Raw genomic sequence first — 14,862 nt, 5'->3', positions numbered from 1 at the left:
GTAATCCCTATCAAAATACCATCAACTTTTTTCAAAGAGATGAAACAACAACAACAACAGCAACAAAGAACAACAATAAAAAGAACAAAGAAACAAAAAAAGAAAAACAAACAAACAAACAAAAGGAATGGGACAAATAATCCTAAAATTTATATGGACCAGAAAAGATCCAGAATAGCCGGGGAATGTTGAAAAAGAAAACCAAAGTTGGTGTCATTACAATTCCAGACATCAAGCTCTATTACAAAGCTCTAGTCATCAAGACAGTATAGTACTGGCACAGAACAGACACATAGATCAATGGGACAGAATGGAGAACCCAGAAATGAACCTTCAACTCTATGGTCAACAAAGAAGGAAAGAATATTCAATGGAAAAAAGACAGTCTCTTCAAAAAATGTTACTGGGAATATTGGACAACATGCAGAAGAATGAAATTGGACCACTTCCTTACACCATACACAAAAATTGATACACATCAATCAAAATTGATGAAAGACCTAAATGTGAGATGGGAATCCATCAAATCCTTGAGGAGAACACAGGCAGCAACCTCTTTGCCCTCAGCCACAGCAAATTCTTGCTAGACACATCTCCAAAGACAATGGAAACAAAAACAGAAATGAACTACTGGGATTTCAACAAGATAAAAAACTTTTGCACAGCAAAGGGAACAGTCAACAAGACCAAAAGACAACCAAAAGAATGGGAGAAGACATTTGCAAATGACATATCAGATCAAAGGCTAGTATCTAAAATCTGTAAAGAACTCATCAAACTCAATACCCAAAGAACAAATAATCCAATCAAGAAATGGGCAGAAGACATGAACAGACATTTCTGCAAAGAAGATATCCAAATGGCCAACAGACATATGAAAAAGTGCTCAACATCACATGGCATCAGGGAAATATGAATCAAAACCACAGTGAGATACCACCTCACCCCAGTCAGAATGGCTTAAATTAACAAGTCAGGAAATGACAGATGTTGACAAGGATTCAGAGAAAGAGGGAACCCTCCTACACTGTTGGTGGGAATGCAAGCTGGTACAGCCACTCTGGAAAACAGTATGGAGGTTCCTCAAAAAGTTGAAAATAGACTCCTTTCTGCCTGTGGACGCCGCCGAGTAAGCATCGTTAAAGTCTCCCCTCCCACCGCCGTCATGTCTAAGTCAGAGTCTCCCAAAGAGCCTGAACAGCTGCGAAAGCTCTTCATCGGAGGTCTGAGCTTTGAAACAACCAATGAGAGTCTGAGGAGCCATTTTGAGCAATGGGGAACACTTACGGACTGTGTGGTAATGAGAGATCCGAACACCAAGCGCTCCAGAGGCTTTGGGTTTGTCACCTATGCCACTGTGGAGGAGGTGGATGCAGCCATGAATGCAAGGCCACACAAGGTGGATGGAAGAGTTGTGGAACCAAAGAGGGCTGTCTCAAGAGAAGATTCTCAAAGACCTGGTGCCCACTTAACTGTGAAAAAGATTTTTGTTGGTGGCATTAAAGAAGACACTGAAGAACATCATCTAAGAGATTATTTCGAACAGTATGGGAAAATCGAAGTGATTGAGATCATGACTGACGGAGGCAGTGGCAAAAAGAGGGCTTTTGCTTTTGTAACATTTGATGACCATGACTCTGTAGACAAGATTGTCATTCAAAAATACCATACTGTGAATGGCCACAACTGTGAAGTAAGGAAAGCGCTCTCTAAGCAAGAGATGGCTAGTGCTTCATCCAGCCAAAGAGGTCGAAGTGGTTCTGGAAACTTTGGTGGTGGTCGTGGAGGTGGTTTTGGTGGGAATGACAACTTTGGTCGCGGAGGAAACTTCAGTGGTCGAGGTGGCTTTGGTGGCAGTCGAGGTGGTGGTGGATATGGTGGCAGTGGGGATGGCTATAACGGATTTGGTAATGATGGAAGCAACTTTGGAGGTGGCGGAAGCTATAATGATTTTGGCAATTACAACAATCAATCCTCAAATTTTGGACCCATGAAAGGAGGCAATTTTGGAGGCAGAAGCTCTGGCCCTTATGGTGGTGGAGGCCAATACTTCGCCAAACCACGAAACCAAGGTGGCTATGGTGGTTCCAGCAGCAGCAGCAGCTATGGCAGTGGCAGAAGGTTTTAATTACTGCCAGGAAACAAAGCTTAGCAGGAGAGGAGAGCCAGAGAAGTGACAGGGAAGCTACAGGTTACAACAGATTTGTGAACTCAGCCAAGCACAGTGGTGGCAGGGCCTAGCTGCTACAAAGAAGACATGTTTTAGACAATACTCATGTGTATGGGCAAAAAAACTCGAGGACTGTATTTGTGACTAATTGTATAACAGGTTATTTTAGTTTCTATTCTGTGGAAAGTGTAAAGCATTCCAACAAAGGGTTTTAATGTAGATTTTTTTTTTTTTTTGCACCCATGCTGTTGATTGCTAAATGTAATAGTCTGATCATGACGCTGAATAAATGTGTCTTTTTAAAAAAAAAAAAAAAGTTGAAAATAGAGCTACCTTATGACCCAACAATTGCACTACTGGATATTGACCCTAAGGATATGAATGTAGTGATCCGAAGGGGCACATGCACCCAAATGTTTATAGCAGCAATGTGCACAATAGCCAAACTACAGAAAGAATCTAGATGTCCATCAACAGACGAATGTATAAAGAAGAGGTGGTACACACACACACACACACAATGGAATACTATTGAATATTATGGAATACTATGCAGCCATCAAAAGACCCCCAAATTTGCCATTTGCAATGATGTGGATGGAAGTAGAGGGCACTATGCTAAATGAAATAATTCAATCACAGAAAGATAATTATCATATGATCTCACTGATATGAGGATTATTAAAAACAAGAAAGAGGACCATAAAGGAAGGGAGGAAAAAATAAGACAAGATGGGACCAGGGAGGAAGACAAACCATAAGAGATTCTTAATCTCAGGAAACAAATTGAGTTGCTGGAGGGGAAGAGGGTGGGAGTGATGGGGTGACTGGGTGATGGACATTGAAGGGGGCATGTGCTATGGTGAGTGCTGTGAATTGTGTAAGACTGATGAATCACAGATCTGTGTACACCTGAAGCAAATAATACATTATATGTTAATTTAAAAAAGAGAGCGAGTAAATACTAACTATAAGAATAGTCACTAACATCAAGTAGAGCTTTATAGTATGCCAGAGCAGTGCCAAGAGCTTTATAAATTTTATTTCATTTTATCTTAATAATAACCAATTGGGCAGATGCATTAGTTTTCCTTTTTAAAAATAAATTTTTTTACTGCTGCTTTAGCAAATCACCAGCAACTCAGTGGCTTAAAACAACATAAATTTAGTATTTTATAGTTCTATATGTCAGAATTCTGACCCTTGCATCACTAGCCTAAAATCAAGGTGTCAGTGGGGCTGCATTCCTTTTTGGAGGCTCTAGAGTAGAATCCATTTCCTAGCCTGCTCCAGTTCTTAGGGGATGCCCACTTTCCTTGGCTTATGTGGCCCCCTTTTATTTTCAAAGCCAACAATGGCAGGTTGAGTCCTGACATTGTATCACTCTGGCCTCCCCTTCTGCCTCCTTCTACTGTTAAGGACTCATCATGATAACCCTGAATAATCTCCCTATCTTAAGGTTTGTTGATGAGAAGTCTTAATTCCATGTGCAACCTTCATTTACCTTTGCCATTAATAGTAACATAGCCATAGGTTCTGAGGATTAGGATGAGGATAGCTTTGGGGGAGGCCATTATTTTGCATACAGAATATCATGAATAGGTATTATTATTATTATCTTCATTTTATAGGTGAGGAAACTATGGATAAGAGAGATTTATACCTTGTGAGTAGCTAGTGAGTAGAGTGGCTGGAATTCAGGTTTGGCCTCCATGACCCAGAGATGCACTATGATCCTGAGGGCATTAGAACAAGGCTTGAGACCATGTTGGGCTGAGGGCATTAGAACATGGCTTGAGACCATGTTGGGCTGAGCTTCCCAGTCTCTCTGTGCTGTGGAAGGATTCAGGCCAGGGTCTGGCTGGCAGTTGGAAGATTCAGAGCCTTCATTTTGTCAGTTCACAAAAAGATGACTAGGTTTAGAGGGCTCACTTTGGATAATTTTGCCAACTTGAGTAATTAGTCAATATAGTAATGTATTCACTTAAAAGTAAAGGAGAATACATTTTTATTATCTGTCTTTTATTTTCTTAATTTCAATTTTTTTTTTTTTAGTGATCTCTATACTTAACATGGAACTTGAACTCATGACCCTCATGAGATCAAGAGTTGCATACTCTACCACCTGAGCTAATCAGATGTGCCATATATTATTGATCTTTTAAAAAATTTGGTTATAGATCTTCTTAGAAAATCAAGTTATGGAACAAAATTTTCTTGGTAAGTATAGACTTTGGCCAAGAAAGTGTATATTCCTAAAGCATATTCCTTTTTAAAAAAATTTTTTGCACTAACAATATTTCTGTTGAAATGATGGGTACTCATCATTACAATGAGAGGACCTTCCAATAGTTGTGCAGGAGAAACATCCCACTGATGCATTCTTCGTCTTCAACTGTTCCTGTTAAGATGTATGCCATTGACTACCTTTCCATACAACTCCATTCATCAATTCATACTTCATGTATCCATTAAATTAGGGTACATTTTACAACACAATGACTCCTGTCCATCTCTGAATCCCAGAGTCTAAGATTGTGTTCATAAGTGAATGAGTAGATGAAGTTAAGTATTACTTTTGGTGAGATTTGGACAACAGCTTTAGCAATTTCTTACACAATGGTGTAGTTTTATCAGGCGCACCTTTAAAATTCTCAGAAAGGGATGCTTCTCATGGGAAAAAGGGGTGACTAGTTTCATCCATATTTTGCAGGTTCTTATTAGTTTCAATAGCAGAGAGTGAAGTAGTATTGTTAATTTTGTCCAGTGTTATCATAGCATTATTAGCATATTAATTTTTAGAAGTACTTTTCTGGAGACACAAGCTGGAGTACTTTGGGGTAAAATGAAATGGTGTCAGGGATTTGTCTGATAAGATTCTGGGTATTTATGTATTACTTGTGAAGTTAAGAAGTTGTAAGTAAGAAAAAATGAAAAGTATGGCTTTGGTTTCAATTCTCATGTTGAACCCTTTTATTTAACTAATTTCTGATTTTAAATATTCTTACTGTCTAAGGCATAAGCTGTTTTTTAGACAACCCACAAGACATTTGTAGTCCCCTCTTCTTGTTATTTCCTCTACAGAGTCTACAAAATCTCTTTCCCAGCCTTCCTTGCTGTTAGGAATAGCCAGAGAGTAGGGGTTTGACCAATGAGACAGAAGAAGTTGGCAGGGTCTCCTCAGAAGACTTACTTTTCTGATAAAAAAAAGAATATGTGGTTGGTGCTACTCTTTTTACCTTCTTCTCTACCTTCAGTATATATGCAATATTTGGAGTTGCAGCAACCATCTTGCAATCATGAGGCAATAGTCATGAGGGAAATGCCAAGGACATTAAAGAAACTGGCCCTTGCACCATCAAGTTACTGGACCAACCCTAGCAGCCTCCTAGATTACTTAAAAAGTTTGCCACAAACACCATTGGTAATCTTCTTAGCTGGCTTTAGTTTCAGTTAGCTTAGCTGGGTTTTCTGTTACTTGTAGCAGAACACATCCCAAATGTTAATATTGCCAGATACAAAGACAGAGCATGAGGCCTTATTCTTAGTTCTGGAAAACTGTCATTTACACATTCTATAACCTGCAGTCTAATAATAATACATGAATTTGCATTTTAAATACTGACTCAAATTTTCAACCATGCTATAAGCATTTCTTTTCTTTCTTTCTTTTTTCTTTTTTTTTCCCCACACTTATGGATGGTGTAGTTTAGTCTTGGATTGTGTATTTTTTTTCTGAGCTAGACTTCAGATTGTACCTGCTATCTTTGTTCCTCTTGCCCACTCCGTTCACTATGTGTTGAAAACCTTGTTACACCACTATAGACTCTACCGCCATGGCACAGTTGACAGAAAGAGGAAGCTCACACACAAAACTGACAAAAAAAAATGTATTTCAAGCTTGTTTTCCTGGTAGATTGCCATGAGACTTCAGCCAGGCCCTGGATTCCTTCTCCTCTTCTTCAGTAGCTTTAGCTCTGCTCATAGACTTGTCAACATTCATATCAGAAAGATATTTAGGCTGTGGAAAAGAAAGTTTCATGATTTTCTAAGAAGTAACTGAGTCAAAATATTAAATCATTATATCAAGAGACCAAAAGGGTAATGACTTCATGGAGAGCCTAAGTAATTAAGGAACTGATGAAAATCTTAGAAAGAAAGATATTATTTTCATCCTAAAGTTGTTAGTAGTAAAATGTGTTAGAGAAGAGAAGGGAATAAGAAGAAATAAAGTGTCATTTGAATATGAAAAATATGTAATTATTATTTAGTTTTTTTCAAGAGTTGTGAAAACACTTTATAATTCTACCAGAGTATATGTAAGGTACCTACCTCACTCAGTACCACAATGTTATTGATATTATCTTTGAAAAAAGAAATCTTTGCCAAATCGATAGCTTCCTTACTCAACAATTGTATCTGTTGTTTAAATACAATGTTTAAGTGATTTGATTATTAGCAAGGTTAGATATCTTTATAGGCTCAATAGCCATTTGTGTTTCATGTTCTATAAATTGTTCAAATCCTTATGTGTATGTTATATGAGTCTGGAAATAATGCATATAACTCTAAAGTATCTTTTATCAGATTAGAAACGGTTATCTAAGTTTGAGAAAGAAGATAATACCAGAGTTTCTTGGTCATCTCAAAACAGTAATCTTTGAGGTTTTTTGAGATTTATTTATGTCTTTTAGAGAGAGAGAGAGAATGAGAGAGAAAGTGGTGGGGGGGAGAGACAAAGGGAGAGAGAGAGAGAGAGAATCTCAAGTAGACTCCCAACTGAGTGTAGAGCCTGATGTAGGGCTCCATCTCATGATCCTGAGATCATGACTTGAGCTGAAATCAAGAGTTGGATGCTTAACCAACTGAGTCACCTAGGTATTCTTCAAAACAGCAATCTTTAAATGAATGGTGTGTCAAATCATATAAATGTTCAGTGAGTCAGATATCCTTATATAAACATAGTTAATTTAAATATGATCACTTCGAATTAATTTAGCTTACCTTTTCATTCGATTACAGTGTAAGTGCTTTCCATTCCAGCCTCAATGTGAACACTAACATGGCAATGAAATAGCCAGGTCCCAACATCTCTTGCATACATTTTTACAGTCTGATATACTCCAGGAGGAAGGTCATAAACGTCAGAGCGATAGATTCCCGTATCCTCAATAAGGAGACAAAACAACATTAAATAACTTATAAAAGGTATTAGTCATTTATATACCCTATCAATTCTAAAATACTTTGTTAGAAAACAATTAGAAAACATTAGGTGCCATTGCACTTCTCTTCCGAGTACAAGTGAGGGTTTCAAGGAGGAGAAAGTCTGAGAACATTTCAGGGATAGGCCACAGAGAAACACCTCACTCTAAAGGGATCTTGTATCATTCTTGGTGTTGGATACCTTGTCAGTGCCTCCTGCAGAAGAAAGCTCTAGATTTCAGAAAACATCCGGTCTTACAAATCCCAAAAATTTTAACTGAAGTATTTCTAACTAAGGATGTTGGGGATGTGAGATGACCATTTCTTGAGGTGTAGCTAATCAGGAAAACTCATGGTTACAGGAAGGAGAGGAGCTCATCTGCCTTCTGGGGTCAGAACTGAAGACTGAGGGCCTTAGGGGCTATTTGTTCTCCTAAGCAGAGAACCAGATGTTCAGAAGACTACCTCATCTGCAGGCTACTTTGATTTTGAAAAATGAAGCCCCAGGGCCGGGCCTGGCTGGATCAGGATGGATTTGGAAGAGCATAGGAAGATGAATTGCTCTGAATAATGCAATGGGAGGTACTTGGAGGATGGGGGCATGTTGAAGAGTGCAGCTCAAGATGGGGTCTGGAATAATTTGAGGAGAGGACAGATGTTAAGCAAATCTGGAGAGGAAGAGTGTGAGGAAAGAAGTACTGAGTGTAAAAGAAAAAGGTGGAGAGCCAGTGTTTCACAGTAATGCATGGTAGAGGGATAACTGAAGACAGGGATGTTTAAATCAAATGGTAAATGCTTTCACTGTGTAGTATTGGGGGGAAAGCTCTTCATCTACCTCCAAAATTTCACCAAGTGTCTATGACCCATGGTGGCCTTGTTTTTGTGGTTGTTAAGGGTAATTAGAGGAAATGGGGGTGTGTTCCATTCTGGAGATGCACAGAGATGAGAAAATGCCAGCCATGTGAGGCGAGAGGTAAGGGAGGTGAGCAGAAGCACGAAGTGAGAGTGGGAGATACTGGAAAATAGAGAGTAGAGAGGCAGAGTGTTTTCTACCAGCTGTAGATTGGGGCCTGAGCCATTTTTATTTAGGAAGATTAATTTTGCATCTACAGTGACAATAAGATGGGGGGCAGGGATCCATTTCTAAGATGTCAGAAATTTAGAAAACAATACTAAACAATTTTAACTAAGAATTGACAATGTTCCAGTCACCAGTCAATGCACCATGTATCTGGAGCCCTGGCATCAAGGGAGATCACAGCCTCAGGGAACAGGCGGCTGGCTGTTCCAAGACCAAGTGAGTAACCCCAGAGGGCTGCTTTGCTATACTCAGGAGATCTAGAGAGTAAAGCCCAGAGGCTGCATTAATGCTAGAGTAATTAAATTTCACCTCAAGGGAGGGGAAGACTATTTGTGATCATCTGAGGGAGGTTAAGAGTGAGTGGCTAGGGGCACTGGGTGGCTCAGTGGGTTAAGCCTCTGCCTTCAGCTCAGGTCATGATCTCAGGGTCCTGGAATGGAGCCCCTCATCCGGCTCTCTGCTCAGCACGGAGCCTGCTTCCTCCTCTCCCTCTGTCTGCCTCTCTGCCTACTTGTGATCTGTCTGTCAAATAAATAAATAAAATCCTTTAAAAAAAAAAAAAAGAGTGAGTGGCTAGAACTGACAGCTGCTGGTACTAGGAATAGGATTATTCTTGTTTTTAAATTCAAGTATAATTAACATATGGTGTTACATTAGTTTCAGATGCACAATATAGCGATTCAACAATTCTATACCTTTCTCAGTGCTCATCATGATCAGCGTACTCTCATTCTCCCTTATTTCACTCACCCTCCCACCCACCTCCTCTCCGGCAACCACCAGTTCCTCTCTGTATTTAAGAGTCTGGTTTCCTGTTTGTCTTTTTTTTTTTCTTTGTTTGTTCATTTTGTTTCTTAAATTTAATAGGATTGTTTCGAAAAGAGCAATTTTGTGAAGAGGTAGAGAGTGAGGGACTCTCGAGTGAGAGCTGGGGGTTCAAATCCTACTTCTACTAATTATTGTTTATGGGAAAGTTCTTCATCTTATTAATCCTTCATTTCATTCCCTTATGAAACAGTGATAAAATAGTGCCTATCTGTGGGAAGGCTCGATGAGAACTAAGCATAGCATTTGGCACATAAGAAGTACTTAATCAAGGTTAGCTTTAATTAACATTATAGAAATGTTACCACAAATTCCACTTAATTTGATGCCTTATAATCATTTATGTAGAGCTAATTCTTGATTTTCTCTCCACTCAATGCTTGGCATGGTTCTAGGAATGTCAGAAGCACTTGCCAAACTGAACTAATCTGAACTAAACATTAAACGCACTTAAAAACTATACCCGGAGTTTAAATCTCTCTCTTTTGTTGTAATCCTAAAAATCTAATGTAAACACTTATGAATAACAACCCTTGTATCAAGGCTTTTCCTTCAAAAACACAAGGAATGTAGATGGCAATAGGAGAAGGTCATGATTGTTGGCCCTGGGTAGAAGGTAAAGGAGATCATTATATTACTCTGTCTACTTTGTCATGTAAAATTCCCTAGAATAATAAAACTGTTTTTCAGCCAAAACAAATAAGTTTAAGAGGAATAAATGTGTTCATTAAAGGACAGAAAAGAAAGCAGCACACTGATAAAGCTTGGTGCAAATCAAGTCATGCAGACTCATCGAATTTGTCTGAGGCTGAGCATTACAGAAGCTAATATAATACATCTAGAATCCAGGAAAGCTTTTTTTTTTTTTTAAGATTTTATTTATTTATTTGACAGAGATTGAGAGAGAAAGAGCACAAGCAGGGGGAGAAGCAGAGGGAGAAGAAGCAGGCTCCCCACTAAGCAGGGAGCCTGATGCAGGTCTCAGTCCCACGACTCTGGGATCATGACCTGAGCTGAAAGCAGAGGCTTAACCATCTGAGCCACCCAGGTGCTCCTAGAATCTAGGAAAGCTTTATGTGAGACTTTTATCAACGCCAAAAGTTGAACTGTATTATGCCAAGTGGCTGAACTAAATGAGGTATCAAATGCATGAAATATAATTGGTCCTCAATTGTACATTAATGTGTATATAAGGAATGAGGATGAAGAGATAAAGAAGATGCTCCTTAAGTAAATAAGTGACACTAACCTGGACACTGAAAAGGGGAAGAATAAACCTTAAAATATTTTTAATAAATTAGAGAGATGTCCAGGAAAAGATGGTCAGTGAAACAACTCCGGTAAAGAGTATGAAGGTGAGATGGGGGAAAAGCTATTGAGACAGAGAAATAGACTAAGAATACATACAAGAGAAAAAGATGAAGATAATTATTTTAAAAGGTTACCATAAAGCCAATTGTCACCTAATTCTTCATTTTTATGTTATAACAAATGCTGAAGGAATGACAGAATTAGAAAGTTACCATTTATAACTCCCAGTGTAAAAATTGATTCCAGAAACACTCATCAATAAATCCTTTTTAAAACTACAAGGTGAAATATAGTTGGAGAATAAGGTATGTTTAAAAAATCACTTCACAGTTTGCTTATTAATTACAAGGGGAAAATGATGTTTTTATAAATGGAGAAAAATAGTAGGGATCATCCCAATAAAGTTATCAAACAGCCCAAACAATGTCAGTACCTCTTATCAGCATGTACCTCTTGGTGTGACATGGAAAGCACATAATATCACCTATGTGCTGTTCATGTCAAGAATGTTTGACATGGCTCTGATCACGAGGAAACTATCAGACCATGGCAGAATATGGGACATTCTACAATGGTCAGCAACTGGCCTGGACCCTTCAAAAATGAAATGCCATGAAGGATCAAGAAAAAAAAAATCACTTATTTTAGGAGAGATATGACAATGACAACCAAATGCTATGTATAGCTGATTAGATCCTGAATTAAAAACAAAACAAAATCATTAGAAAGAGCATTTTGGGGATAACTGGGACTATTTGATGGATTATATGATAGATTATACTATTGAATTAATGTTAACATGGGGTGTGATAATGTTAGCACAATGGGGCAGAAATTCTGTAGTCTTAGGAAGCACATGACTTTATTTAGTACTTAGGGGTGAAGAACCATGATGTTTGCAATTTACTTTAAATGGGGTCCAGAAAAATGGAGAAAGAAAGTGTGGCAAAATGTATGTGTTCCAATTGTTTTTCTCTTAAGTTACTAAGGGTTTGAAAACAAAAGTTGGGATAGAAAGGGTGAAACTCGAGATGATTATAGAAGTCTTATTTACCTATCAGGTAACACCAGGTTAGAGTGAGAAGTGCCCTTCCTGCATTCATAAGCACTTTCTGAGTGTCCACGGGATACAAAGAGCTAAATGTATAATTATTTACATGTACCCGGTATGTTACAGATTGTAGGTGTTGAACTTCAGTTCTGGCTGGGTCATTTCCTTTCTAGTTCTGTTATCCTGCCATGCTGCCCCCATAACTGCTTCACAAGACACAACAATAATTAGGTGACGCTGCCCAGGGCTCTTACCGTGTATTCAAAGCTGTGGCCGTGAAAGTGAACCGTGTGCAGGTCAGATTCACTCCCCATGCCAATCAGATACCAATTCACTTCATCCCCAACATGGAACGTCAGACCTTGGTTATTTCCAAACATTCTTCCATTAATTGCTGTGGAGGGACACAATGTATTATATTCAACAAAGATTTAAAATAATGTAGGTTTGGGGCACCTAGGTGGCTCAGTGGGTTAAAGCCTCTGCCTTCGGCTCAGGTCATGATCCCAGGGTCCTGCGATCGAGCCCCACATCAGGCTCTCTGTTCGGCAGGGAGCCTGCTTCCCCTCCTCTCTCTCTGCCTGCCTCTCTGCCTACTTGTGATCTCTGTCTGTCAAATAAATAAATAAATCTTAAAAAAAAAAAAAAAGCGAAATTATAAAAAATAAAATAATGTAGGTTTTAAAAAAACACCTCATAGAAAGTATCATATGTGTTTTCAGAAGCCATGTGAAAGTTAAATTCCTTCTAAGGAAGCTGTTAAACATGACCAAACCATCCATTTATTTGGATGAGTCTAATTCCAGGGAGTTTTTCTTGCCTCAGGAAATGAGGAGTTGAGCTTGCTTTAAGTAATTGGGTTGCACTAGAATATCTCACCACTATGGATGCATAAATTGATGGATATTTAAATGTGTCTATATATTTAAAGTATGTTTAAAGTGATCATAAGAGGCTTAGAAACTGAGTGTGTTCTTCTTTGCTGTATTCAGACCTTCATGATCTGTCACAGGTATGAGTAGAATGGCCTTTGAGCTGGGGTCTCTCTCTCTAGCTCTAATCCTCTATAGCTGTGGTTTCCAAAGAGTAATAGGAAAAAAATATTAATTTAATTATAGGTATAATATATAATTTATGTATTTTATATATGCATGTAATTATATATACATATAATTATATATAATCAATTATATAATTTAGTCATCACTAATATATAATTACATATTATATATTAAGTTAATATATAATATAATTTATATATAATATATAAGTTAATGTTAACTTAATATATAATTAAATATATGATATAATATATAAAATTATTACAATATAATGTAATCATATAATATTGTATTAACATATATAACAGTAATATAACATGTAATTATACTAGTATGTAACATATTAATATTAATATGTGCAATATATTAATATGTAATAATTAATATAATTGAATTATAAATTATAATATATTAATATGATATATAATATATATAATATAAATATAATATATTAATACTATATTTTAATATTAATGCATAAATACATACTAAATTATACATTAATTCTATAATATATAAATTATAATATTTATATGATATTGATAATTTATATCAATATATAAATATAAAATATTTAAATTTACATATATAGATTATATTAATCTATATAAAATTATATAAATTATATGGAGTTATATATAAACCATATAAATTATATATTATTTATATAAATTATGTAATTAATATTATATTTAACTATATATAAATAATTTATTTTAATAAATATTAAATATTATGTTTGAGATTTAATAATTAAATATTAAGATAAATATAAATAAAATATTTTTATAATAATTATTAACTCCTTTTTACTTTTCTATTTTGTGTTCATCTGTTGAAATGCCAAAAATGCTTTAATACAGTGGTACAAATATCTAATTTATAACCCTATATATATGGAGGTTGGGTTCTAACACTTTTAGCTGATGGAGGGATATACTAGAAATAGAAAAAACTAGGAGACTGCTTTAGACTGTGCTTCTCAGACTTTAATGTGCATGTATCCCGAGAATCTTATTCCAGTGCAGATTATGAATTACTAGATCTGTTTCGTCTGAAATTCTGCATTTCTAACAAGCTCCCAAGCGATGCTTGATGCTGCTCAGACTAGGCCTGGAGCATGAAGGCCTGGCTGATCGCCAAAGCAGTTCCTAGAGTATGCACCTCTACTTACTGTTCCCTCGTCTGGTGCCTTTGGTGCCTTCTGCACAGTGGTCTTTAAGTGGATTTTGTCCTGCAGGGGACATTTATGGCAGTGCCTGGAGATATTCTGAGTTGCACAACTTGGGGAAAGGTGTTACTGACTTCCCAGGGCCAGAGGGTAAGCAGGCTGCTGAACATCTTATGATGCACAAGGACAACCCCCTCCCAATAGTTACCAGACGGAAAATATGAAGAGTGGCAAGCTTGAGAAACCCCAGTTTAGATTGTGTCTAAATTCTTAACAGGGTATTCAAGGTCTTGCACAATTCTGTGGGCTTTTCTTTTTTTCTTAGGTCACATTCTTCTATCTACTTGGAATGTCATCCCCTCCCTCTTTACTAGACAGACTCCCATGCATCTTTAAATATTCAACTCAAAGTCCTCTCCCCTTCAGGAAGACCGTCTTGGAAATAAGAATTTAAAACACAGCACTGTGTTGATATTTCTGTTCCAGCACCCCCCCCCCCCACCCTTCCAGGTCAGCAGAAATGGGCCAGCCCTGTGCTGTGAACAGCTTGAGAGAGGACGCCTCATCTTCCTGGCCTTCGTATCTCCTCAGCACCAGTGTGGTGCTCTGTGCCCTCCACGAGGCATATTAAAAGATGATGGATAGCAAAGATGCAGTCCTTGAATTAATTTCAAATTTACTGTATGTATCTTGGGGGAAGAAAATGAAGAAGTTGAAAAAGATCACATTTGGGTTTGCCTTACTTAAGGATCCCTTACCTAGTTGCATCCTGGAGCTTCCACCCGTGAAAGGACTGGGACCAGAAGTCTGACTGAATGTGACTGTGATCAAGTGAGATTGTTTATGTGCTTGTTCTTTGAATAATTGGCTCATTACTATGATTCTAGATGGGCAGGGGGACATAAACAGGACATGCCTATTCACAAGCCATCGACAAAAGAATTTTGGTAGATGAGCATGGGGTTTTGGATGAGACCATGTGCTTAC

General features: G+C 37.5%; 2 protein-coding genes across 2 annotated transcripts in view; one reads left to right on the top strand and one right to left on the bottom strand.

The window, feature by feature from the left end:
• Positions 1 to 1,107: 1,107 nt before the first annotated feature.
• Positions 1,108 to 2,141, top strand: LOC116566873 (heterogeneous nuclear ribonucleoprotein A1-like). Its single transcript, XM_032301509.1, has one exon. It carries the CDS (start codon positions 1,166 to 1,168, stop codon positions 2,126 to 2,128), a length of 963 nt encoding a protein of 320 aa, XP_032157400.1. The 5' UTR covers positions 1,108 to 1,165; the 3' UTR covers positions 2,129 to 2,141.
• A 3,935-nt stretch (positions 2,142 to 6,076) lies between these two features.
• LOC116566870 (ceruloplasmin-like) overlaps positions 6,077 to 14,862 on the bottom strand; it is a 30,553-nt gene continuing 21,767 nt past the window's right edge. Inside the window, exons 17-19 of the mRNA XM_032301496.1 lie at positions 11,898 to 12,037; positions 7,175 to 7,337; positions 6,077 to 6,191 (exon numbers count right to left, since the gene is read on the bottom strand). Coding sequence (XP_032157387.1) covers positions 7,179 to 7,337; positions 11,898 to 12,037 — 299 coding nt within the window. The 3' untranslated portion in view covers positions 6,077 to 6,191; positions 7,175 to 7,178. The remainder of the gene's footprint in view (positions 6,192 to 7,174; positions 7,338 to 11,897; positions 12,038 to 14,862) is intronic.

This window comes from Mustela erminea, chromosome 1, assembly GCF_009829155.1.
Source record: "Mustela erminea isolate mMusErm1 chromosome 1, mMusErm1.Pri, whole genome shotgun sequence".
Lineage (NCBI taxonomy): Eukaryota > Metazoa > Chordata > Mammalia > Carnivora > Mustelidae > Mustela > Mustela erminea.
The sequence above is the reverse complement of the archived record's forward strand: the minus strand, read 5'-3'. Positions and strand labels throughout refer to the sequence as shown.